Source organism: Lissotriton vulgaris, chromosome 3_1, assembly GCF_964263255.1.
Source record: "Lissotriton vulgaris chromosome 3_1, aLisVul1.2, whole genome shotgun sequence".
In the NCBI taxonomy this organism is placed as follows: Eukaryota; Metazoa; Chordata; class Amphibia; order Caudata; family Salamandridae; genus Lissotriton; species Lissotriton vulgaris.
The window spans coordinates 1323138854-1323166693 of NC_141689.1; the positions used below are offsets into that span (position 1 = coordinate 1323138854).

A 27840-nucleotide genomic window follows, 5' to 3' on the forward strand; every position below is an offset into this window, starting at 1 on the left:
AGGAAAGGACTGAGTCATCGTTGTCTTGTGTTGTTACCGCTCCTACTGGATTGGCAGCACATAACATTAAAGGGATTACTTTGCATCGTCTACTGATGCTGCCGGTGGAGCATGACAACAAATTACAATACAACAAGTTATCTGGAGATGCTTGCTGTGAAGTTTCAAGAGTCTTGAGGAAAATGAAACTACTTATCATTGACGAAGTAAGCATGGTTTCCAATGTCATGCTTGCCTTTGTGCATTTGAGAATGCAAGAAGTACTTAAAACTGAATATGATGTGTTATTTGGTGGGAAACACATCATTGTTTTCGGAGATCTTCTGCAGCTGACACCAGTAAAAGGTCAACCTGTGTTCAAAATACTCACGCATGAAGATACCAGGAAGTGCCTAGGGAGCATTGGCAACGTCAATATATGGTTAAACTTCAATTATGCAGAACTGCATCAAAATATGCGTCAGGCAAAGGATGAAGATTACAAGAATATTCTACAAGATATTAGAATTGGAAAAGTGACTGAGCATGGGAAAGAAGCTTTAAATGCACGATTACTGTCAAATTTATATCCCAAACAAGAGATTGTGCCTGAGAATATTTTTCAGAAAATTACTGAGAAGAAATCCGGGATATGTCTCATGCCAACTCTTGCAGAATGTGCCATCTTCAACAACAAAATGTTGAATTTAGAAAAGCAAGAGATTGTGAAACTTGAAGCTATCGACAAATTAGAGCATATGGGATCAACAATTATTTTGTCAGACAATTTGAAATCAAAATTGGATTCATTAGAGAAGACTATATCTAAAACAGCGGGTTTTGAAAAGACTTTGAATGTGTGTTTAAATTGCCGAATCATTTTGAGAAGGAATTTACATGTAGAAAGAGGTCTGGTAAATGGATCAATGGGTAATGTTGTTGATTTTGAGAAATACAGAAATAGAGATGGAATAGAATTTTTAAGAATTAAATTTGATGGCATTGAGGAAGTACAGCAAATTGGTCGTTGTTCTGCTAGGTTTTTGCTTGTTAAAGACTTATATGTTCGCCGTAAACAGTTTCCTGTTTGCTTGGCATATGCGGTGACAATCCATAAATCGCAAGGTTTAAGTGTAGACTGTGCATTGGTGAATATTGGCAGTTCTGTGTTCAAGGAGGGTATGGCATATGTGGCATTGTCACGAGTTAGAACTTTATCGGGATTGTACTTAATTGACTATGATGTCACAAACATTTGTGCGGATCTAGATTGTGTTAAGGAATACAATAGGTTAAGAAGAGAGTATGCGCCACATTTGCCTCAATATTCTTTGTTTGAGAAACGTGTGGTAGGCCGCAAACGTAGAAATAGCAGTAATAGTAGGGAGGTTGTTGCAAAAAGACTAAAAGTCAATGAACCGAAAATTGTTAGCAGAAAGAAAGTGGATTCTGTTGAAGATGTTGTCGGTTTTCAATTTGAAAACAGTTCTGGTGTCAACTGCTATGCAAATGTAGTGGTTAATGTTCTCTTTTCACTAGAGAGTTTAAAAGAACAGATTCTGTTGAATTCAGAACAAATTTTATGCTGTTTGTTGAATTCTGTTTTCGAGAAATGTAGCACTGATCGAACAAAAGTAGAAAGTGTGTCTGAAGTTCGTTATCTGTTAGATGAATGTTCAGGTCAAACAGACTTCTCTGAAAATAATCAGCAAGATTGTCAGGAGTTTTTAATGTATATGCTTGATGTATTGCAAGATGAGGGTGTAGATGTAGATCACCTGTTTGGGCTTTCTTATCAATGGCAGCATGACTGCGAGAACTGTATGGTATCAAGTACTACTAGTGTAGACTCAGAAAGATTTATATATTTAACTTTGCCAGACAGTAAATCAGTCTCCTTTAATAAGCTAGTAAATGCAGCGGATCACAACATGGAGTGTAGCCAATGTAAATCTGAAATGATGTCAACATTACTTATACGTAGATATGGACAGTATGTCATTTTAATGATGCAACGATGTAGGCCTGATGGATCAAAATTGTCAACTTTAATAAAAAATTTTGTGGCTTCTCAGCTTTCAATATCAGGAAGGACTTTTGTAACTGTAGCAATTATCTATCACAATGGTCCTTCAACAACTTCAGGACATTATACAGCTTATTTAAAGTCTCGAAACGGCTGGTCATTCTGCAATGATTCCGTTGTAAGTTTCAAAAAAAAATTGCCGTTTGACCTTAAAAATTCTTACCTGGTGTTTTTAAAACCAAAATTTTAAAGAAAGAATCTCGAGATTTCCTGTGAAGAATTGGAAAAGGTTCATCAAGTTGAGGGAATGTAAGTCTGCAATGCTGTCTAGATTATTGGTCCAAAACTTTTAATTATAATGTTATTTTGTCAAATCCGACTATATAAACCTGATGCAAGTAAGTCTGCTTCATAGTAAGCAGTATCAGTGTCATAGGAAAAGGAGAACATGAGTGACAAAGAAGGGTAAGATATTAGTAGTCCAGGATTGTGAAAATTATCTTAAATGTTTTCTTTTTGAAAATTGCGAATATAGAAAATGACGGGATTTGATTGGAAGAATTACAAGACTTGTGAATAGCTGCAACATGATTTGGCCAAGTGGAAACATGTGGTAGAATGTGAGAAGTCTTTTCTTGTATGTAGCATATTTTTCGAATCGTTGGAGGTTTTCTTTCAGAAAGTGGCGGGCTGACAATATGTATAGCACAACACAGTGGACGCTGTTCATAGGACATCCTTCGACGTCATTGAAAGTAAGTTAATTTTAAGGAGTTTTGAATTCAGATTTCTTATGTTGAATGGGTTTTTTAAACACAATCATTTTGATTGTGTTTTTTTTTCCCCGCTGTTACATGATGAATACCTTCAAGTCACTGATTTAAGTGAAATTTGATACATTCTGAGAACAGCAAAAATAAACCATTTAACATGTATAATTAATGTTTTGCTTTTTGTACTTATGATATACATTTAGAAATGTGAAGTAGATATGGAGAAACTGAGTCTTCTGTAAGTGTCAATTTTAATGCTTACAGTGCTGTACTTCTGGGTACTGTTTTTTAAAAAAAAAAAATGAATAGGCCTCACCTCAAAGAAAGCTCTTGAAAGCACACATCTTATTTGCATCCTGAAACAATCATTTAAAATGTTAGACACAATTTTATGATGGCTTTACATCTTTTTTGCGCTGCTATTGCATCACTATTGTGAGACATTAGCAGTGCAAAAAAAGCACCATGTTCCAAAATAGGCCTCAGTTCATCAACATCAAGATACAGTTTCTTTAAAATATATATCTTTAGGATTGTGTAGGGGACGTAGAGAAGCAGAGACTTCTGTAAATGTCAAAGTTGTTGAAAAACTGTTTGTTCTTGAACCTTTTCCCTTGTCTTTTCTAATTTTTAAATACATGTTTTAATATTTTTGGAAATGTTTGTTCTCTGTTTTACAGATTGAAAGTATGAAAAAATATTTTAAAAAGGTAACAAGAATTATAAGGTAAATGTTTTCTACTCTTTTTACCCGCAATGCACTGCTGATGATGTCACTGACACTATCTCTCATTTACTCTCTATAGCTGTCTTTCTTTTTACATTATTCTCTGTTTACTTCCCTTATACTAACTCTTCTTTTTTTTTTAAAAATATTTTTTTGGTTCGCTTCCAGTTCGCGAACCGTCAGCGAACTTGAAGCGAACCAAAAGAAATAGAGCTTGCCAGAGTGATAAACATTCTAGCAATTTTATTTGAAAGGGGAGGTAGTTCTGAAAAGAACTTTTTTTTTTTGTTTTTGTTGTTTTATTTATTTATTTTTTTCTGAACATTTTTTGATTTTTTTGTATTTTTAGAACTGTTTTATGTTTTTTTTGTGTTTTTTATGGAGGGGAAACAACAAAAAAACAGGCATTGAAAAGGGCTCAACAGGAGCAAAAAAAAAATTACTGCTTGGGTGCATTAGGGCACTTATTGTTTTCGAACACCATATTAATCAAGTTGACGCTCATGTTCCCATACGACAGCATAGCACCACAATATATACAAGTAAACTTCATATGTTTAAAATTTGGCTGAATGTTTGGCACAGTTTCTTGTGCCTCTCTTCCTGTCAAAGACATTGTTGAGGTAGATCTGGCCACAGGAGTTGTCGGGGGATTGTCTTGTAGGTCCCTTAACTCAGCCCGGCTGTAGTTTAAGGGATGCCACCTGCTCATATGTCGATGCATAGTATAGTTGCCCATACTATATTTTTTCTCTGTGCCTCTAGACAATCTGTAATCACAGATGAGGCAGGTGGCATATTTAGCATTCACCTTCTTCTCCCCTGGAGGGATGGAAAAAAACTGCCAGATGAAACTTGTTTTTCTCTTAGAAACACGGGGCAACTCCGGGATAAATTGTGGTTGATCTCTATCCTCTTCTTCTTCTTCCTCCTCTTCCTCCTCTCTGTTGGAGATAAATTGACTTGGTGGTCCTCTCTTCTTATGAGGAGGTTGAGGTGGTGGTGGGGGTCCACCAGCTGCAGCAAGTATAGAAGCCATTGCTCAATTATAGGTAAATGGTCTTTCTCTCACCAAGATGAAAGTCAGAGTGAGGAAATAAGGAGGGGTTTACATGATTTGGGAAAAGCAAAAGTTCTGAACCAATGAAAAGTGTTATTTTTAGGTCACATGACCTAGTCATACATCATTTGGAAACCAAAAGTGAAATGAACCAATGAAAAGTTTGATAAACAAGTCACATGACCTGTTCCGCTTACGTTACGCGGTGCACGCCGCGTCCCGGATCGCTTCCGGTTCGCGGTCCGGAGCACTTCCGGGAGCGCTAACGCGGCGCGTCATTAGACGCATTACGCGACAACGTGATACGTCGCGCTTCCGCGACGCGTCACAGTTCCGCTAACGTAACGTTGACCGGTTCGCGGACTAGGTCGCGGCATCAAGATGAGCTAACGGAAAGCTTCCCGGTTCGCGAACTAGAAGCGAAGAAAAAAAATATTAAAAAAAAAATTATTAATAAACATCTAAAATATATTTTAAGATTTAAAGAAGAATACATTTTACAGCTACAGATGTTAGCTTTTAAAAAACCAATGAAATTCACAGAAAAAACCATAGGTTATAGACCATATATAGTTAGGAATTTGCATTTACAAAACCTTGAAAATTCACTGAAAAAACCATAGGTTATAGACCATATATAGTTAGGGATTTGCATTTACAAAACCTTATTTTACTCGCATAAAACCATTGAAATTCCATATATAGTTAGTTGCGCTAACTATATATCGCGCACCCGCAATCCACTGCTGATGATGTCACATATTACATCATTCATGACATGGTCAGTGACATCACTGATGACATCACTGATGACAACATCCAGTGACTGTATGTTTCTGTAAAGTGTAAATATGTCTTACATATTGAAGAATGAGTGGATGTATAAGTGTCTGGATGAAGGATTTAGTAGGTGCATGACTGACTGTATGAGTGAGTGATTAAATGTGTCTCACTGAGTGCATGGGTTAGTGACTAAACTGTCTTAATTTGTGCATCCTTATGTCTGTTGTTCTGTAAACTGTTGCATGTGTTGATAAGTAGCTATATGAGTAACTATATGGGTTATTGATTGGTTGCCCAAGTATTTGTATGGGAGACTGAGTGTGTGTGTGGGTGGCTGGGAGGTGTATGACTCTGTGCATAGATGTGTGAGCAGTTGATTCACTAGATGTATGGTTTCAAAAGTGCATGTGGAAACAGCTGTATGGGCGGTTGACTGTGTGCATGAGTGTATTGGTGAGTGAATGGATATCTCAGTGCTACATGTCAAAGTAAGTACATATGTAAAACACAGTACATGTGAGAGTTGACATATATAAATAACTGTGCATAAGAGCCAGTGAATGTGTGAGTGGCTGTATGGATCATTGTGAACTTGTATCAGGGATTGTATAAGAGAGTAAATATGTGTTAGTATATGTTTGAATAAGTAAAGTTTGTATAACTGTATAGTTGAGGAAATGGAGGTGTGATTGATTCTTTGCATGACTGACTAGGTGTGTGAGTAACTCCATGGATGAGTGACAGTCTGTGAGTGTCTGTTTACACTGATTGTATCTAAGGTTATATTAGAGTCTGAAGAGGTTCATCGTATTATCACATGAATGATATCATCAGTGATGTGATCAGTAATGTCAAATGAGAGGTCATCAGTGATGTCATCAGTGATGTCATTTGAGATGTCATCAGTGATGTCATTTGAGATGTCATCAGTGATGTCATCAGTGATGTCACTGACCATGTCATGAATGATGTAATATGTGACATCATCAGCAGTGGATTGCGGGTGCGCGATATATAGTTAGCGCAACTAACTATATATGGAATTTCAATGGTTTTATGCGAGTAAAATAAGGTTTTGTAAATGCAAATCCCTAACTATATATGGTCTATAACCTATGGTTTTTTCAGTGAATTTTCAAATTTTTGTAAATGCAAATTCCTAACTATATATGGTATATAACCTATGGTTTTTTCTGTGAATATATATATATATATATTCACTGAAAAAACCATAGGTTTCACACCAGTTATAGTTAGCTGGAAATTTTACTGATATAAAACCATTGAAATTCCCACGTTATAGTTAGTCGGACTCACTATAACTTGCGCGTGCAATGCACTGCTGATGACATCACATATTACATCACTCATGACATGGTCAGTGACATCACTCATGACACCATCCTTGTGACATAGTGACAGACCTCCTTTCACTATAATGTAACCCTTGAGACACATATTCAAAAATAGAAACTGAAATTTTTAAAAAAATTGAGATACCTATATCAGTTACAACAAGCAATTCAGTAATTCCACTATCTATATACACATCCACTCATTCACCAACAGTTCTATATAGTCACTCATACATATACTCACTCATCATATGAAGTGATACACCTATACATCCTGTTACACACCGACATTCATCCAAAAGTTACTCACACACATATTCACACATGCAAATAAACTATTGAACATCCATTTATTTGAATATAGAGTTATACACACACTTCCACCTTACTGTTATTGTTATTGTTATTGTTATTTTAATTTTATACCGCGCCTAATCACCTGCAGGCCTCTAAGCGCCAGGAAAAGATGGTACAGGACAACAACATAACGAAGTCAGAGCAAAGAGCAGCATTCCGGTTATGCTATGCTCAGGCTTCTCCTAAACAATAGCGTTTTTAAGCTCTTTCGGAATCTTAGGAGGTTTCCTTCCTCGCGCAACCCTCCAGGCAGACTGTTCTACAACTGGGGAACCAGTACTGAAAAAGCTCTCCCTCCCTTCGTCGCCAGCCTATAGCGAGAGCAGGTCAGCAGCTGCGAGTCCGAGGACCGAAGTGATCTCGTCGGACAGTACAGCTGCAGGCGCTCCTTGATATAGGCTGGGGCCTTACCGTAAATTGCTTTATGAGCTGTACACAAACTCTTAAATTCCACTCTCTCTTTAATTGGAAGCCAATGTAGGCTTTGTAGTAGGGGAGTGGCTCTAGACCTCCTAGGAAGTCTAAAGATCAAGCGGGCAGCATCATTCATCAAGACCTGGAGCCTGTTGGTAAGGGTTTTCGGTAAGCCAAGATAGAGAGCGTTTCCGTAATCGATTCTGGAAATGATGGTGGCAGCCACTATTGATCGCATCATGGGCTCTGAAAGGATAGGGGATAGCTTCCGCAGTTGCCGAATGATATTAATACAGCTGCCTACCACCGATGCGATCTGAGCAGCCATTGACAGGTCGGCATCCAGTTTAATCCCTAAACTTTTCACAGCCAGGCTTGGTTTTGGGGCAGGGCCCAACTCCATAGGCCAGTAAAGGTCACTCCAAGGTGAAGAAGTGGATGGGATAACCAAGATCTCAGTTTTGTCGGGATTGACTTTTAAAAGGTTATCCGTCATCCATTGCACCGTGAACCTCAGGATGTTCTGGGATTGGAGTTGTGCCTCCGTGGTGTCGTTTATACTTAGCAGTAGCTGCGTGTCATCAGCGTAGTTAAAAACTTTACAGTTCATCGCAGCTAACGAAGCAATCAGTGGTTGCAGGTAAAGGTTAAATAGAAGCGGGGACAGGGCAGACCCCTGTGGTACCCCACACTCCAAGATCCCCACCTCTGATGTTTCATCCCCCAGTTGTATCTTTTGGGTCCTTCCTATAAGGAAGGATTCCAACCACTGAAAAGCCAAGCCCTTAATCCCAAAGTTCTTCAATCTATCCAAGAGCAAAGCATGGCTGACAGTGTCGAACGCCGCTGATAGGTCTAATAATATCAGGGCGCTCGCATTCTTACAGTCAGCTCGACCTCTTAGATCATCCAGCACCGAGAGCATCACTAACTCGGTGCTGTGGTGGGCTCGAAACCCTGCCTGTCTATCATGGAGTAGGTGGTGAGATTCCAGATAGCAGGACAGGGACTGAAGAACGTGCTGCTCAAGGATTTTTGAGAGAAAGGGAAGCTGGGAGATGGGTCTGTAATTTTTTAACACAGCAGGATCCGACCCCAGCTTTTTTAATAGAGGTCTTACCCGCGCCTCCTTAAGTTCATTCGGCAGATATCCCATGCCTAGCGATCTATTGAGGAGAGAGATGATATACTCCTCTAATAAGGGACGTGCGATGCGAAAGATTTCAGGTGGACACTTCTATTTAAAATTACACATATTTATTCTCTTGAACAATCACTTATAGAAACACATACTTATTTAAACAGGAACTCTTACAATCTCTTACTCTCACATATACTCACTTATATACATCAATATTCATATATACTAGATTAAAACATATGTAGTTACTGATAAAGACACTAGTGAGACAATCATTCACTCACTAACAAACACATATAGACACTCATCCACCCATACAGTCCTGTACATATGCTGTCTTCAAAACACATACAAACAAAGAGTCAGTCACTCATGCATCTATGTGCTAAGTAATACCCCCACCAAACCATATAGACACTCATACTGATACTAATAAAAATATCTAATAACCCATATACATACGCATGTAGCTACTTATCAACACATGTAGCCACTTATACACAAAGTGAAACACTAATATATGTATTTAAATATTTAAACATAACTCACTAATATTTATTTTTCAGAAAGACACATATTCACTGGATGGTGTCATCAGTGATGTCATGAGTGATGTCACTGACCATGTCATGAGTGATGTAATATGTGATGTCATCAGCAGTGCATTGCACGCGCAAGTTATAGTGAGTCCGACTAACTATAACGTGGGAATTTCAATGGTTTTATATCAGTAAAATTTCCAGCTAACTATAACTGGTGTGAAACCTATGGTTTTTTCAGTGAATTTAATAGGTTTTTTAAATGCTAATTCCTAACTATAACCGGTGTGAAACCTATGGTTTTTTCAGTGAATTTCATAGGTTTTTTAAATGCTAATTCCTAACTATAACTGGTGTGAAACCTATGGTTTTTTCAGTGAATTTCATAGGTTTTTTTAATGCTAATTCCTAACTATAAGTTTCACTTTATAAATAAGACTGTTAGCACTCTAGTTGTTCTTTAGAACACTCTGGTACATTCTGTCATTGGGCTACAGTTGGGCTACATCTAGTTGAAATTTGGGCTACATTTACATTTTTTGGTCTCTGGTGGCCATCTTTGGGCTACATTGGGCTACTTTGGGCTACATTTGGGCTACATTTTGGCTCTAACATATATTAAGCCCAATGTATCACAATACATATTTTTCTAAAGTTAATTTTTTTACAAACCACTTCAGAATAGGGCTACCTGTCCCTACAATTATCCCATTTTTTTTTTTTTAATTTTTTTTGGAGCGCTCCCGGAGCGCGCCCCGGGGAGCGCCCCGAAGAGCGTACTTCTGAAAAGCGCCCCGGGGCGCGCTCCGGGGAGCGTCCCGTGAGCGCCAATATCGCAAACGAAAACATGATCGTGATGTATCGCGTAGCCGCGTCCGCGTGATACCCACGGCGTAAGCGCACCCGGAAGTACTCGAGCGAATACGATCGCGCAACGTAAACATCCGACGCGCTTACGCAGCGCGACCCGGGGCGACCCGGGGCGCGTAGCGTAAGCGCGTCGGGTCATGTGACCAGAAAATAACACTTTTCATTGGTTCATAACAGTTTTAGTTTCATAATGATGAAGCCCCTGGTCTTGTGACCTGAAAAAAACACTTCTCATTGGTTCAGGACAGTTTTTTTTTCTAAATGATGAAAGACCCCACCTTTTTTCCTTATTCTGACTTTGTCCTTTGACTGAGGAAGACCTGTTTGTTGCTCTCTCTACTTTTTTGCTCCAAATAATGGCTTCAGTAGTAGCATCAGCTGGTGCATCTGCCCCACCATCACCACCACAACCACCAAGAGGACCAGCTCCAAATTATATTGGTGGTCAAGAACAGGAGGAGGAGGAAGAGGAAGAGGAGGAGGGGAGAAGAAGATGGCTGCCAGAAGAAAATACCCCATACAAACCCAAACCACACATTGTATGGGAGTTTTTTTCAATTCCAGAGGGGAAAAAAAAGGTGAATGCGCCCAAGGTGACTTGCCTCATCTGCAATGATGAACTTTCACGGGGCAACCCAAACAAAAAATATTCATTTGGTAACTATACCATGATTCGGCACATGACCAGAAAGCACCCAATCAACTACTCTCGTGCAGAGTTCCGGGAACTGGCCAGTAACCTCCCCCAGTCATCAAGGACTCCCTCCCAAAGAAACCAACCCACTTCCTCGGAACCAGAAACATCCGAGGTGATGCCTTGCATTCAGCCGAGATTTGCTGATTTTAAAATCACTTGTTCTGCATGTGGCAAGCTTATCGCCTATGGCGAAAAAAGCGTTAAGCTCATCGTCCTTGCAGGTGATAATCACAAGTGCCCCAAAAAGAAGTAATTTTTTGGGTTTTTTGTTTTTTTGCTCCAGTTGAGCCAGTTTCAATTCCCTTTTTTTGTTTCTCCCCCTAAAAAAATACAAAAAAAAATATAAAACTGTTTTGAAAAGCCAAAAAAAGTTCAAAAAGTTCAAAAAACACAAAAAAAATATAAAACAACAAAAAGAAGAAAAAAAAAAGTTCTTTTTAGAACTACCTCCAATTTCTAAATAAAAACTTCATTTTTTAAAAACTCTGTCACCTTTTTTCCTCATAGTACGCTCCCCGGGCCGCTCCCCGGTGCGCGTACCGGGCGCTTCCCCCGCGCAAAACGGAAAAAAAAAATATTTTAAATGCCCCGCGGGGCCCTTTTATAGTCCCCACATCAAACCTAGGGGGTCAAAGGGGTCTATCCCTGACGCCTTATGGTCATTTCCCCCTTTGTTTTAGCCACCTCTTATGTCTCGATTTTACCGAGACACAAGATGGCGGCCGCTCTGGACTGTTTCGAATGTTTACAGACACCTGAGAGCCAATCAGCTTTCCATGCGCACCTCGCGTCACGCGCCCGGAGCGCTCCCCGGTGCGCGCACCGGAGCGCTGCTATAGATATATATATTTTTTTGAACATAAATTACTCAAAAACCACTGGAGCACATATCTTGAGACATAGCAAAGGCACATCGGGCTACCAGTCCCTACAATTTTGCCAAATTTGGTGGAAATCCATCCAGCCGTTCGGGTTAAAAGTGAAATCGACCGCCCTATGGAAATTAACATGGGGAAAACGCGTTTTGGGACCCCTCTTTTATCTCGGACCCCGCTTGGCTTGACGAATCCCCCCCAAACTTTCAGGGAAGGACCGGAACGCCGCGAGGCCATTTTGAGGAAATTTTCAGTCAGATTCGTCAACCGGCGCCAAAGTTATTCCAAATAGAATTTTGAGATTTAACATTGAAAAAAATCCTAACTATAACTACCTACTGGCGACCGCCAGTAGGTAATATATATATTTTTTTGTTTCCATGAGCTGTCACGATGCTGCACTCTAAATAAACAAGAACTTTGGAAAAGCGCACTCTGCTAAATTCTTAATTCCGGATCTTTCAAGGAGAGTGCATTTACGTAGTTTACTACGTTTTGTGGACTTGTATATATATATATATATATATATATATATATATATAATACCTACTGGCGGTCGCCAGTAGGTATATATAGTTAGGACCTAGTTACCATAGGAAATTCCGAACATTCTATTGGGAATAACTTTGACGCCGATTGAGGGATCTGCCTGTAATTTTCCTTACATTAGCCTCGCTGCGCTCCGCTCCTTCCCTGAAAGTTTCGGGGGGATTTGTCAAGGGGGGGCCGAGAAATAAGGGGGGTCCCAAAACGTGTTTTCCCCATGTTCATTTACATAGGGACATTCTGACAAGGCTACAGCTCGAACGGCTGAACGGAATTACACCAGATTTGGCAAAATGGTAGGGACTGGTATGCAGCAGTGCCTTTTGTATGTTTGGTGTAAATCCCTCCAGTAGTTCTTGAGAAAATTGAATTTGAAATGTTTTAAATGGCATTTTCGATGGGACCTTTAGACATGGTTACAGCCCGAACGGCTGAACGGAATTACACCAATCTTGGCAAAATGGTAGGGACAGGTATGCAGTCCTTGCTCCTGCCTCGAGTGGTCGCTCCCCTGCCTGCTTGCTGCTGAAAGGCGGTATTGTGCTACAAAGCTGAGTGATTCATTTATTTTAATAGCGCCATATCGTTTCAGCGTTTCAGAGTTGCTTGACTTTCTATTTGCATAGCGCAAAGATTTTCTAGCGTGTGAGCATTTAATTATTTATTTAAACAGCGCCAGGCATCATTAGCATTTCCCACCGCCTGGTCACTGCTTCACCGGATGCTTGCTTGGTCGCTCCATTACTTTCCTGCATTGTGTAATTGACATCGTGTGCTATCGGCGCCCTGCTCTGCCCTCCCCTCCATTTTGGCTCTGTTACTGTTGTTGTTGTTCCCTTGAGCCCGCCACGCCTCCCAGCTGAGCCGCCCTCCCACTAACAATATAGAGCGCCCTCTGACCTCTCTACGACGTGATCCACTCCTTGCTCCTGCCTCGAGTGGTCGCTCCCCTGCCTGCTTGCTGCTGAAAGGCGGTATTGTGCTACAAAGCTGAGTGATTCATTTATTTTAATAGCGCCATATCGTTTCAGCGTTTCAGAGTTGCTTGACTTTCTATTTGCATAGCGCAAAGATTTTCTAGCGTGTGAGCATTTAATTATTTATTTAAACAGCGCCAGGAATCATTAGCATTTCCCACCGCCTGGTCACTGCTTCACCGGATGCTTGCTTGGTCGCTCCATTACTTTCCTGCATTGTGTAATTGACATCGTGTGCCATCGGCGCCCTGCTCTGCCCTCCCCTCCATTTTGGCTCTGTTACTGCTGTTGTTGTTCCCTTGAGCCCGCCACGCCTCCCAGCTGAGCCGCCCTCCCACTAACAATATAGAGCGCCCTCTGACCTCTCTACGACGTGATCCACTCCTTGCTCCTGCCTCGAGTGGTCGCTCCCCTGCCTGCTTGCTGCTGAAAGGCGGTATTGTGCTACAAAGCTGAGTGATTCATTTATTTTAATAGCGCCATATCGTTTCAGCGTTTCAGAGTTGCTTGACTTTCTATTTGCATAGCGCAAAGATTTTCTAGCGTGTGAGCATTTAATTATTTATTTAAACAGCGCCAGGAATCATTAGCATTTCCCACCGCCTGGTCACTGCTTCACCGGATGCTTGCTTGGTCGCTCCATTACTTTCCTGCATTGTGTAATTGACATCGTGTGCTATCGGCGCCCTGCTCTGCCCTCCCCTCCATTTTGGCTCTGTTACTGTTGTTGTTGTTCCCTTGAGCCCGCCACGCCTCCCAGCTGAGCCGCCCTCGCCCCTCCCCCCTCCACTACCCATATATGACAGTAGTTCCCGCGCGCAGCGTTCACGCGCAGCGACCGCGCCCAACCCGCGCCGAAGGTGCGCCAAAGGTAAGCCCGTCTACGCCCGTCCGCGCCTGGACCGCGCCCAGTGCCATACCCCCTGGCCCCCGTCCCTCCCAGCCCCCCTGCATTACCTACGATGCCGCCACCCTCCTAGCCCTTAACCCCGGTCGCGCAACCAACTGCGTCCAAGCCACCCCTGGACAAACCCACGGACCTTTCTCCTGCTTCTCCTGCAAATTCAGCGGCACCAACAACATCTCCACTACGACCACACCACAGATACCCGACCCCAACCACCTACAATGCATCTTGCTCAACACCCGATCGGTCCACAGGCACGCCATCGACCTATGGAATCTACTAGACACCACTTCTCCGGACATCGCCTTCCTTACGGAAACATGGATGAACGCTTCCTCCGCACCAGACATCACCATTGCCATCCCTGAAGACTATAAGATCACTCGCAAAGACCGTACCAGCCACACAGGAGGAGGAATCGCCATCGTCCATAAGAAATCCATCCGCATCTCAACCAGCTCCGACGTCAACCTCGCCAACTCCGAACACCTTCACTTCCAGATCCACACCGACCCCAAGACCACACTCAGAGGCACACTCCTCTACAGACCACCAGGACCCCGCGCAAAATTCAGTGAAGACATCACGGACTTCATCACCCCACACGCGCTCCCCTCCAAAGAATACATCCTTCTGGGAGACCTAAACTTTCACCTCGAAAAGATCAACGACCACAACACCGCCACCCTCGTGGACAACCTCGCCAACCTCGGACTTAAACAACTGGTCACTTCCCCCACCCACATCGCAGGTCACACACTCGACCCCATCTTCACCTCCAGCAATCATGTCTCCTTCAGCCACACTACGGATCTCCTCTGGACTGACCACAGCTGCGTCCACTTCACCTACAACAAGCCCAAACCCACCAACCACCTCCAACCAACTCTGCAAAGAAACTGGAACAAAATCACCACGGACCAAATCTCCGCATCACTCCTTCAAAACACCCCAGCCCTCTCTTCTAACGTTAACGAAGCCGCCGCCAACCTCACCCTATGGTTATCCAACACCGCTGATACCTTAGCTCCACTGAAAAAACGTCAAAACAAACCCGGCAACAAGAAGGCCTCATGGTTCAACGATGATCTTAAGAAATCCAAGAAACTCTGTCGCTCCCTCGAAAAGGCCTGGAAAAAAGACCCTACCACCAGCACCAAGGACGCCTTCAAAAACGCCACCCGTACTCACCACCAACTAATCCGAAAAGCCAAGAAAACAGCATTCAAGGATCGACTTGACAACAACGCCCACAACAGCAAGGAACTTTTCAACATCGTCAAGGAATTCTCCAATCCCTCGGCCAACTCCAACGACATCACCCCCTCTCAAACCCTCTGCGACTCCCTAGCCTCATTTTTCCACAACAAGATTGCAGACATCCACAACAGCTTTGACAACCAACCCAGAAACCAACCCACCCTACCATCTGCTGTACACCGTCCCCCCGTGAACACCCTTAACGCCTGGAACCCCATCTCCACTGAGGACACCATCCGCCTGATGAATTCCATCCACTCAGGATCCCCCACAGACCCATGTCCTCACCACATCTTCAACAAAGCAGACTCCGTCATAGCACCGCACCTCCGAGACGTCATCAACTGCTCCTTCAACTCCGCTACCTTCCCAGAAGACTGGAAACACGCTGAACTCACCGCCCTTCTGAAAAAACCCACAGCAGACCCCACCGAACTCAAAAATTACCGCCCCATCTCGCTTCTTCCATTTCCGGCCAAAGTCATCGAGAAAGCTGTCAACAACCAGCTCGCCGCCTTCCTCGAAGCCAACAAATCCCTCGACCCCTCACAATCTGGCTTCCGAGCAAAACACAGCACTGAGACCGCCCTCATCGCAGCAACAGACGACATTCGAACTCTACTGGACAATGGAGACACAGTCGCCCTCATCCTCCTTGACCTCTCTGCAGCATTCGACACAGTCTGCCACAGCACCCTTTTACAGCGCCTCAGAAACATCGGGATCCAAGGAAAAGCACTTGATTGGATCACCTCGTTCCTCACCGGAAGAACCCAGAGAGTCCGCCTTCCACCATTCAAATCCGAGGCCTCTGAAGTCATCTGCGGCGTACCACAAGGATCCTCACTCAGTCCCACCCTCTTCAACGTATACATGAGCCCCCTCGCGGCCATCGCACGCCATCACAACCTCAACATCATCTCTTACGCGGATGACACCCAACTAATCCTTTCTCTCACCAATGACCCCAGCACCGCCAAAACTAACCTACACGAAGGAATGAAAGAAGTTGCCGAATGGATGAAACACAGCCGTCTGAAACTGAACTCAGACAAAACTGAAGTACTCATCCTAGGTACGTCCCCCTCTGCATGGGACGACTCCTGGTGGCCGGAAGCCCTCGGAAAAGCACCCATCCCGACGGACCACGCACGGAACCTAGGCGTCATCCTGGATTCCTCACTCTCAATGAACAGACAAGTCAGCGCCGTATCCTCCTCCTGCTTCAACATTCTTCGCATGCTCAGAAAAACATTTCGCTGGATCCCCACCGAAACAAGGAAAACTGTCACCCACGCTCTGGTCACGAGCCGACTGGACTACGGAAACACCCTCTACGCAGGTACTACCGCAAAACTCCAGAAGAAACTCCAACGAATCCAAAACGCCTCAGCCAGACTCATACTAGACATCCCACGCAACGAACACATCTCTGGTCACCTTAAAGACCTCCACTGGCTACCCGTCAATAAGAGGATCACTTTCCGACTGCTTACCCACGCACACAAATCACTCTACGACATCGGACCAGAATGCCTCAACTCACGTCTGTCCTTTTACACCCCCTCCCGCCAACTACGCTCTTCCAGCCAAGCCCTCGCCACTGTCCCTCGCATCAACAAGACCACCATGGGAGGCAGATCCTTTTCTTACCTGGCTGCTAAAACATGGAACTCTCTCCCCGCATACCTTCGCCTCACCCAGAACCACCTAGCATTCAGAAAGCAACTTAAAACTTGGATATTTGAAAAGTAATCCTCCTCCCCTTCCTAAGCGCCTTGAAACCCTCTGGGTATGTAGTGCGCTATATAAGTTCTGTGACTTGACTTGACTTGACTTGACTAGTGCCTTTTCTATATTTGGTGAAAATCCCTCCAGTAGTTGTTGAGGAAATTGATTTGAGCAAATTATATATCTATATGTGCTCAACATTCTATTGGGAATAACTTTGGCGCTGATTGAGGAATCTGTGTGTAATTTTCCAGAATTCTGGCCAGCTCCGCTCCGCTCCTTCCCTGAAAGTTTCAGGGGAATTCGTCAAGCGGGGGCCGAAAGGGGGGTCCCAAAACGTATTTTCCCCATGTTAATTTCCATAGGGACCTTTAGACACGGCTACAGCCCGAACGGCTGAATGGAATTACACCAAACCTGGAAAAATGGTAGGGACAGGTATGCAGTAGTGCCTTTTCTATATTTGGTGAAAATCCCTCCAGTAGTTGTTGAGAAAATTGAATTTGAGCAAATTATATATCTGTATGCGCTCACCGTACACGCACCGTACGCGTACGGTAGGCGTACCGTACACGTACGTGCGCGTACCCTTACGTGAGCGAGCGAGTTTCTGATTGGCTGGAAGTCGACTATCAACATTCCAAACTTTCCAAACAAGGAAGTGTTGGCCACTATCTTGTTTTTCAGGAGAACTGAGGCACAAGAGAGCCCAAAACAAGAGTGGAAAACACGAAAAGGGGGAAGGGTAGAGACCCCCCAACCCTCTAGCCCTTCTCAGGGGGTCCCAAAAGGACCCCCAAGGGCAAAGAAAAAAATTCAAAACAATCGCGGGGTACGCGTACCGTGCGCGTACCCCGCGATTTAAAAAAAATATAAATTTTTGCACTTGGTGGTCCTTCTGTGACCCCGTGAGAAGGGCTAGGGGGTCAGGGGGTCTCAACCCTGCCCCCTTTTCGAGTTTTCCACACTTGTTTTGTGTTCTCTTGTGCCTCACTTCTCCTGAGAAACAAGATGGCTGCTCAGGTGGTCCCAGAAGGATAATAACATATATAAACGTTATCCGCTAATAGAATTAGCATTTACAAAACCTTTGAAATTTATTGAAAAAAATATAGGTTTCATGCCTGATATAGTTAGGAATTAGCATTTAAAAAACCTTGCAAATTCACTGAAAAAACCATAGGTTTCAAGCATTATATAGTTATGAATTAGCATTTAAAAAAACTTACAAATTCACTTAAAAAACCATAGGTTTCAGGCCTTATATAGTTAGGAATTAGCATTTAAAAAACCTTGCAAATTCACTTAAAAAACATAGGTTTCAGGCCTTATATAGTTAGGAATTAGCATTTTAAAAATCTTGCAAATTCACTTAAAAAAAACAATGGTTTCAGGCCTATATAGTTAGGAATTAGCATTTTAAAAACCATTGAAATTGCTCCTATATAGTTAGTTGTACCAACTATATTTCGCGCACCCGCAATCCAATGCTGATGATGTCACATATTACATAATTCATGACATGGTCAGTGACATAACTGATGACATCTCAAATGACATCACTGATGACATCACTGATGACATCTCATTTGACATCACTGATCACATCACTGATGATATCATTCATGTGATAATACGATGCACCTCCTCACACTCTAATATAACCTTTGATACACCCAGTGTTAAATACAGACTACCATTCTTGAAACCATTGACACACCAATACCAGTTACTACATACGCACTCACTGATTCCTAGGTCTACACACACATTCACTCATTCACCCATAGAATCACTCATACATACAGTCACTCATCAATACAACACTATCATATGCACTCATACACCTATACAGACACTCACACACTGCCACTCATCCATGGAGTTACTCACACACCTAGTCAGTCATGCAAAGAATCAACCACACTTCCATTTCCTCAACTATACAGTTATACACACAACACCTTACTTATTCAAACATATACTAACACATACTTACTCTCTTATATAATCACTGATACAAGTACACAATGATCCATACAGCCACTCGCACATTCACTGGCTCTCATGTATAGTCATTTATATATGCCAACTCTCACATGCACTGTGTTTTACATATGTACTTACTTGGACATGTAGCCCTGAGATATCCATTCACTCACCAACACACCCATGCACACAGTCAACCGCCCATATAGCTGTTTGCACATGCACTCTTGAACTCATACACCTAGTGAATCAACTGCTCACACATCTATGCACAGAGTCACACACCTCCCAGCCACCCACACACACACTCAGTCGCCCATTCAAATACTTGGGCAACCAATCAATAACCCATATAGCCACTCATATAGCTACTGATCAACACCGCAGCAGCTTACACAACAACAGACATACTGATGCACACATTCAGACAGTTTAGTCACTAACCCATGCATTTAGTAAGACACATTTAATCACTCACTCATACAGTCACGCACCTACTAAATCCTTCATCCAGACAATTATACATCCACTCATTCTTCAATATGTAAAACATATTTAAACTTTACAGAAACACACAGTCACTGGATAATGTCATCAGTGATGTCATCAGTGATGTCAAATGAGATGTCATCAGTGATGTCATCAGTGATGTCATTTGAGATGTCATTAGTGATGTCATCAGTGATGTCACTGACCATGTCATGAATGATGTAATATGTGACATCATCAGTAGTGGATTGCGGGTGCGCGATATATAGTTAGTACAACTAACTATATAGGAGCAATTTCAATGGTTTTTTAAATGCTAATTCCTAACTATATAAAGCCTGAAACCTATGGTTTTTTAAGTGAATGTATATATATATATTTTTTTTTATGGAGTTTTTTATATAGTGCGAACTTGAACCAGTATTGGGTAACAGAACGCTTTACATAGCACAAGTTGCGTTACATGAGGACACATTCATTTTTTTCAGCAGAAGGAGATTAAGTGAGTTGTCCAGAATCACAGGATGTTCAGCGTCATTGCCAAGACTCGAACCCGGTTCCCCAGATTGGAGGTTAACTGCCCTAGACGTTAGGCCAACTCCTCTCCCCAAGGAGTTATAAGTACACATAAGTATAAAAGTATAAGTACACACTCATACAAACACATATGTAGGAATATATATATCAGAGAATAATGACCAAAGTACCCCTCACTTTATCACAACTTTCTTGCATGATTCCAAACAAATTCATCAGGTACTGTCACGTAATTGGCACTTTTTTAAGTCAGATAACACTATTCCAACTGACATCTCAGATTACCCCAAAATAACTTACAGAAGAAATCGTTCATTAAGAGACCTGCTTGTGCATAGTCTTTTTGATCCTGTTCCCAGATCACCAACATTAGGGAATCTCACTGGTTTCTTCCCATGTAATTGCTGTAAAGCGTGTAGAACCAGTTCCAAAGTTACGAATTATCAAATACCAGGCAAAAATATATGCAAAAAGATCAGCAAATTCATGACATGCACTACACCGTATTGTGTTTACTGTTTGGAGTGCCCCTGTAAATTACACTATATTGGCAGCACAATACATCCTGTAAAAAAGAGAATATTAGAACATGCGAGAGCCATAGAGCACAATGACCCAATCTATCCTGTCGCCAGACATTTTGCTAAAGAACATCAGAGTGATCGCAACCTCCTTCGATACTTCTGTCTTGATCATATTTCTATCAAAGATCGTGGGGGATACAGAGAGACACAACTACGAAGGTTAGAGTCTAGATTTATCATAGACCTTCAAACCAGAACACCCCTAGGACCGAATACAGAAGAGAAGTTATCTATTCATTTAGGTTAGTAGTGTATTTCTCTGTCTTCCCCCTTCATTTGAAAAATCGGAAAAAAATTTAAATAGGTGTTTAACTCGCAGACCCTTTTTTCATTTATTTTGAATTTGTTTGAATCATTAGCGCAGACTTTAACTATTACACATCAGGTCCACACACATGCTTATCTAAAGTCTAGATATTTAATTCTGTTATTAACAGTAGTACAATGTATTACTATGCTGTTTTATTTGTTCTAAAAAAACATTTTCTTTATTGACATTAACTGAAATATCAGATCAAAAGTATGTATATAGACATATCTATCATGTGTTTCTACATTGATAGTAATCTAGGAGCAACCAACAAAATTAAGCCATAAATCGGCATTTTCTGGAATTCATTGTGAGATAAAAATGAAAAAGAAAGTATATACAACCTTAATCTGTTTTCAGTTCATCACACTTTTTGGTCCAAATATATACAGTCATGATATCTATTATGTATTTACTATAGTGCATCATCAATTTCCATGATTTACCCGGAAATTACATCATTGAATGCAAACAATGTCAGAAAACTTTATTATTTAAATGTAGCATAACAAGTCGTGCGGTAACAGTAAGAAAAAGGCGCGAAGCCGAAACGGGTCCTGTTGACTGATGTCTATGGTGAATAAATCCGTTTGACTTCACCCACCTGAGTGCGGTCAATTCTTTTGCATGCTGTGAAGGAAGTTGAGCCAGATATATATATGTTGGATAGGACCAAGCTCACCACCACAAGCGGGAGGAACAGAAGCGGGTCGGAGTCATGGTACTCTGCCACAGGTGAAGCGCATTGTCGCACTTGCCCCCGTTAAAGAGACATACCGTAGTGTGGCGGTGGTGCAGTTGGGGGACACAAGGAGTCTCGCTATTTTGGAAGCATTGCGGGACACTGTGGGAGCGAGCCACCAGATGGTCCTGCATTCTCCACACTTTGGCGGCGGTCCTGGCAACCTATGGCATGCTGGGATTGGTAGTTCACCTTTCCAACGGAGGACTCGAGCAGGTGACACTGATCTCCGCTTGATTGAGGAGCTAACAAGAACTTAACCTGTATCAGGTGGGACGGAACTGTTTGGTGGCGCGATAATTTTCTGTTACATGCTGAGCGCTGAAGAGGCCACACAGCCGAAATGCATACGCCCGCGCCCCTTTGCCTTAACTGAAATAAAGAGTCTCCGAAGTATTCCCCCTATGCGGCCTCTGACTTTCTTTTGAAGGTGTTTGGGACATATATATATATATATAGTTGCCTGCTGTAGGAAGTGCCACTCCACCGGTAAGTATTGTGCCACATCAGTTTTATTCAGGAAGCTTCTACATGAACACAGCTCACCCCACACAATACAGCCTCCAGTCCCAATGCGTTTCATTAATCACTTCATCAGGGGCTTTGGAGAAGAAAGAGACAGCAAGGCAATTTCGGCGGCATTCATTTTTATTCCAAACACTTTGCCTCCATGGGCGTGGCCAAAACTCTGGCCTGCCGGTACTTGTGGTTTCGCCATTATTCTCTTTTGAGCTGTCTGTTGTTTACTTTCCAAAATTTCATGATTAAAATATCCCAGTGGATCGTGGTGCCCTGCTAAAGTTCACTGCAGTAGCTTGATTCCTCTAAAAATTCCTGATTTTCTTTCTGTGCCTGACCGGTTTCGGAGTCCCCAACTCCTTAATCATAGGCAGCCCAAGCCGTGGAGGACTGTACCACGGTTCAAACAATAATGGGGTCGCACAGTTTTGAACTGGTGCAAACCCACAAGTGGCTGAGCAGTTTCGAAAAATTCAACCATGCAATTGTTTTTCTGAGGCCCACTGGGAAGCTGTACATATAGATTTTATAAACTGCAATCATGTAGAACTCCCCGAAAGGTAAGAATGGGAAGCGAAAAAATTACGAAATCTAGCATGCTTTGGAAAAAGACTCACTCATTTGAGATGTCATCAGTCATGTCACTAACCATGTCATGATTAATGCAATATGTGAGGTTATAAACAGTGCATTGCGGGTGTGAGTTAAAGTTAGATCAGGTAGATTTAACTGCAAAATTTATCTGGTTTTATACTAGTGAATTGTCAGCCTAACTATAATGACCCGGCAACCTTTGTTTATTTTCAGACAATATCTAAGGTTTTTTTAATTCTTTTTCTTAACTCTAATGTCCCTGTAACCGTTGGAGTTTTCAGAGAATTTTTAAGTTTTTTTAAATTCTATTCCATAACTATATTATCCCTGTATTTTTTCTTTATAATTAGATATTGAATATTACATCTGACTGGTGCATCACTTATTGTTGTATTTGTCATCTATTTATTTAAAAAGTACATTAATCATTTTATGTCAAGATATCTGAGTTTTTTGCAATGATGTCGCGATTGTCAAGGACACACTGCAAATACTGTATGTTGTTGACAGTGTTAATTACATATATAGACATGTTTTACATAAAGTTTGAGTGTAGATATTCAGTAAGATATTGAACTAACTTCACCCGAAAATTGAAGTGGTCTAATCAATTCTGTCCACAGATTGATACAGTCAGGAAATATGGCAATTAAACTGTTTCTGCATTCCTCAAAGACCATAATGAAGGCTCAATCCATAACAACATCCTGCGTTTTGACATGCATGGAATTTATAGAAATAAGGGCTTTACAGATGAAGGCAACAGGGTGTTTCTAAAACCTTTGCATCCGGTCTTATGCGTGTCTGTCATTTACACACAATAAACACAAGGCTCTTGTCAGAGCCACCCTAGTACCTGAAGTATTGTTTTTTAAATTTGTTATAAAAAACTTTTTTCTTAAGTTTTTGAGATCCTTTGCAACAACGTCCTGATGGTTGTGGGTATGCTGAAAAATAAAAAAAAGCAGACATTCAATGGCCCCAAATGCATGTAAAAATAATACCTAAAAACAATCCATTCTAAACATTGCACTAGACATATTACAAGATACACGCTTCTTTAAAAAACATGTTTAAACTCATGTTTCTACTACGTTTCCTAAAACCAATTTTGTAGATGTTTGTCACTATCACACTGTCATATTGGGCGGAAATTTGATTGGGGAATGGCGTTCCAATTTCAATAGCGACAGTTATTCAAGCACAAGGAGGGAACTTGACTTGGTTTGTGGGTTAGAGTATTTAAATTGCAGCTCATAATACATATAGCTATATGAATAATAATAGCAACACATGTGGGTCATAAGATCAATTTGTGAAAGATTTTCCTCAAGTAGAATATGGTGTGGTAAGTGAACACTATTTAGGAGGGCCAGCCCGAATTATAGACTCGCCTGCCAATTGAGCTCCATTTTTGGAAATGAGGAACAAATTTTAATATGAAGCTGGTCCCTACGGAATGGATAGGCCTAGCTCACCATAGATGTGTGAAGGAATGGTAATGGTGAATAGGCCACATCTGGCCTTGACATTCGGGGGGAAATGTACTTTCTTTTGCAATAATATACATCCCTCTTATTTCTTTCTTTTGATTCCATATGAAACCTTGATAAATGTAATGAGGATGTGTGGACGATCTCAGGAAATGCTCGTCTTTAATTGCACCATAAATAAAACGAAAGAAAGAAAAAAATGAAAAATATTAAAGTCATGAGAGAAACAAATGTCACACGGTTGTAAAAACAAAGACATGGTTGACAAAAAAGCGAAAAAGACAGTGAGGTTTTAGAGGGCCAGTGCACTGGCACATATTAAGTGGAGCTATTGATCAGTTGTTTCTGTTGCTGCTGGAGCTTGGTGTGAAGTCTAACATATTGCACTTGTTTCCTGTTTGTTGCAGGTTTATCTCTAACATTCACCTGTGCTGAGTGCAGTCAGCACTTCCAGTTCGAGTTTCCCTACGAGGCTCATGTGCGATTTCGCTGCCCCAAGAGAGCACCCAACAGGGAACCCACCGAAGAGGAGACCTCCAAGGATGCAAGGGACCAACACCAGTCAAAGAACAATCTTCCATTGAGCAGTAAATTCCATAGACCCAACTCCAGTCCAAACCAGCCCCAGAAGGAGAACCACAAGCCAACAACAGACTTTCACAACCTGGCTAGGGACATGGAGAACCGGGCCCCTTCTGCATCTAGTCGGAACAGCCAAGAAAATGACGCCAGCTCAGAGAGCCAACCAAAAACCAAAAGGAAGTATGAAGAGCTTGGACTGAACCGGGGACGGGGATTAGATACACCATCAAGGGTATACCATCAGGAGAGATCTAGCCTGCTTTTATCCAAGGAAGACCATTTGTCTGGCCCCCAGTCATTACGGACCAGTTCCTTCTACAGTATGGAGGAGAAAGGACAGCTGATCTATGGGTCTTCCAGCCCAGCAACATGTGAGACAAAGAGAAGTGCTTTTGTGGCGGTCAAGAAGTCCACGAAAGTAGCCGAGGACATGGGGGCAGGAACTGAGACAAAGGGCTCTTCCCCAGCAGCCAACCCAAGTAGCCCCATGGCAGAAAAGCTGCTGACTGTCCGATCAGATAACCAGTTGGAGGGCTTTGGCAGTGCATTTGCCAGTGTTCCATCTCAGGTTATGGCAACTCATGAGCAACGGCAGGAGAGGAAGAGTGCTTTTTCACAGCCAGCCCGATCCACCACCTTTAGCCTCACACCCCCTCTCCAGCCCATCGGGCAGAAACTGATGGTGGGCATCGACTGCCATGCTAACACATCATCACGTTTGTATCAGGGTGAGCCCCTAGGTGTCAAGGAGCAAAGCTCTGATTTGAATAACAACTGCCCCCTGCCAGTGGGTCTCTCCAAGCAGAACCCCTTTATCTATGCCACAACATACTGGCCAAAGAATGCCTCCTCTTCTGGGCAACTCCAGATGCAACTGCCCTCTGCCCTCACTCTGCTACCCCCTTCATTCACCTCCCTATGCCTGCCGGCGCAAAACTGGTGTGCCAAATGTAATGCTTCCTTTCGGATGACCTCTGACCTTGTCTACCACATGCGATCCCACCACAAGAAGGAATATGCCATAGAGCCACTGGTCCGAAGGAGGAGGGAGGAGAAACTCAAGTGCCCCATATGTAACGAGTCGTTTAGAGAGCGTCACCATCTATCTAGACACATGACCTCTCACAACTGAGACGTGATTTCAGAGCGTTTTCACTAGTGCACAAAGGAACACAAACCCCGGCCAAGCAGCACATTGCAATTTCACTCATACACTCCAAAATACACACACAGGGACAGTTTGCTCTGCCAAAATAAGAATGCCTTCGCGGGGTTGGTTACTCAAAGCACGCCTTTTCTCTTTCTAAAAGTACAATTCCAAAATGTCATATAAATTGCAGCATATTGATGCTTTTGTCATACATTTCTCATTGAAATGAAGAAAAAAAAAAACTAAATACAAATATTAAATGAAAGAAAAAGAGCACATCAGTTAACCTACCAATGTTCCTTTACTACGCAGTACTAATTGCCACTTTGTATTCAATATCCTTGAATAGAATGAGAACGCAAGAGAGTGATTGAAAGTCATGGGATTCAGAGATATTAACTTGACTGTTTTTCAAAGAGACACTATTCTATTTATTTGTATATGGGACAATCGAAAATAAACATAATTATTTTTCATTCCACTCTCCATCTTTAACTCATTATCCCCCATGTTTTCCTTGTCCTCGTCTGTCAGACTCGCCTTCCCCCCTCGCTTGCTAAACATACATCCCTGATCCGTGTGTGTTTCTCAAATCCCAACCTTTAGACAAAAACATTGTTTTAAGTGGCATGGTTTATATTACTTACTTTTAATTAGGCCAATATCACTTCTTTTAACTATTCTGCGCAGTTAATATGTTTGATTTGGATATGAGTCTCAAAAAAGCCATGCCATGGGAGGTGAAGAAGAATACTGTTATCTTTTGGAGGATCCACCTGCCAGTTGTCTGTGATCATAAATGCAACATGTTCACCAGTGTGACAACAGTGCAATGAACACTACATATTAAAACCTCACATCTTCAATGGCGTAATGAAAAATCTGGTGATGGTCTCCGGCATTGTATCTGGCCAACTGCCAACACCAAGCACTCAATTCTGGCCTCTCACAAAGAATTAAGAAGGACTTCCACAAACATTCCCAATCGCAGTGGTCAAGGAGAAGAGAAAAGAGGAGGATAGTCGTGATGGATCTTGAGGTACGTGCTCCCCAGACTACAGGTTGGTACTAAATGACAATAATTTGCTCGACTGAGATGCTGCCAGACACAAACACCTCTCTTCCACAGCCGGCAAGAGAGGAAGAATGGAGTGGTGATCACAAAAATTGGTATGTGTGGCTGAGTAGGACAACATGGTAGACACATTAAATCCTGCTTGGATGCAATATGACAGATCAGGTGCACATAATGGGGCGTATTTACTCATTTTTCACGAACGTGGGGCAGCAATCAAAGTTACTGTGCTGTGTTAAGTAAAAGACAGACAGCAAAAATGCGCCATGTCAACAAAGATATGGTGCAGTTCTGCTGCCTCCTAGAGCAGGCGCACAGTGTGCTGCCTAGCGTCAATGCAGGCACCCTTGCACCATGGAGCAAGACATGGTGCAGGGGTGCATGTGTTAGACACAGGATTGTTTTTATGTGAGAAGGGACACCTGCCTGTAAAAAAAAATCTTAATGTAATTTCCCTTATTCTAGGTGTGCTGCAGAATGCAGGTGCATAGATAGAGGAAGAAACAAAGAGAAATCAAGATAGGGGTAGCATTTTTGACACATTCACTGGTTAATCTGAATCTGGGAGTGCGACAAAATCCATGGGTGGTGCAATGTGAATACCCATGCTCCACACTTGGAACATCTCCCTGACGCAAAGTAACACAAGACAGTGCTTTGGTCTGCCTTGTGTTACTTTGCATTTAATAAATCCTTCAATGCCACGGTAAGTAGCTTTGCATGGCTTAGTAAATCTCTAAAATGACTTTGTATCTGGTC

The 27840-nt window shown here is 42.2% G+C and overlaps 1 protein-coding gene across 1 annotated transcript in view; it reads left to right on the top strand.

Moving 5' to 3' along the window:
• PRDM8 (PR/SET domain 8) overlaps positions 1-27444 on the top strand; it is a 60161-nt gene extending 32717 nt beyond the window's left edge. Inside the window, exon 4 of the mRNA XM_086963185.1 lies at positions 24682-27444. Coding sequence (XP_086819311.1) covers positions 24682-25988 — 1307 coding nt within the window. The 3' untranslated portion in view covers positions 25989-27444. The remainder of the gene's footprint in view (positions 1-24681) is intronic.
• Positions 27445-27840: the final 396 nt, after the last annotated feature.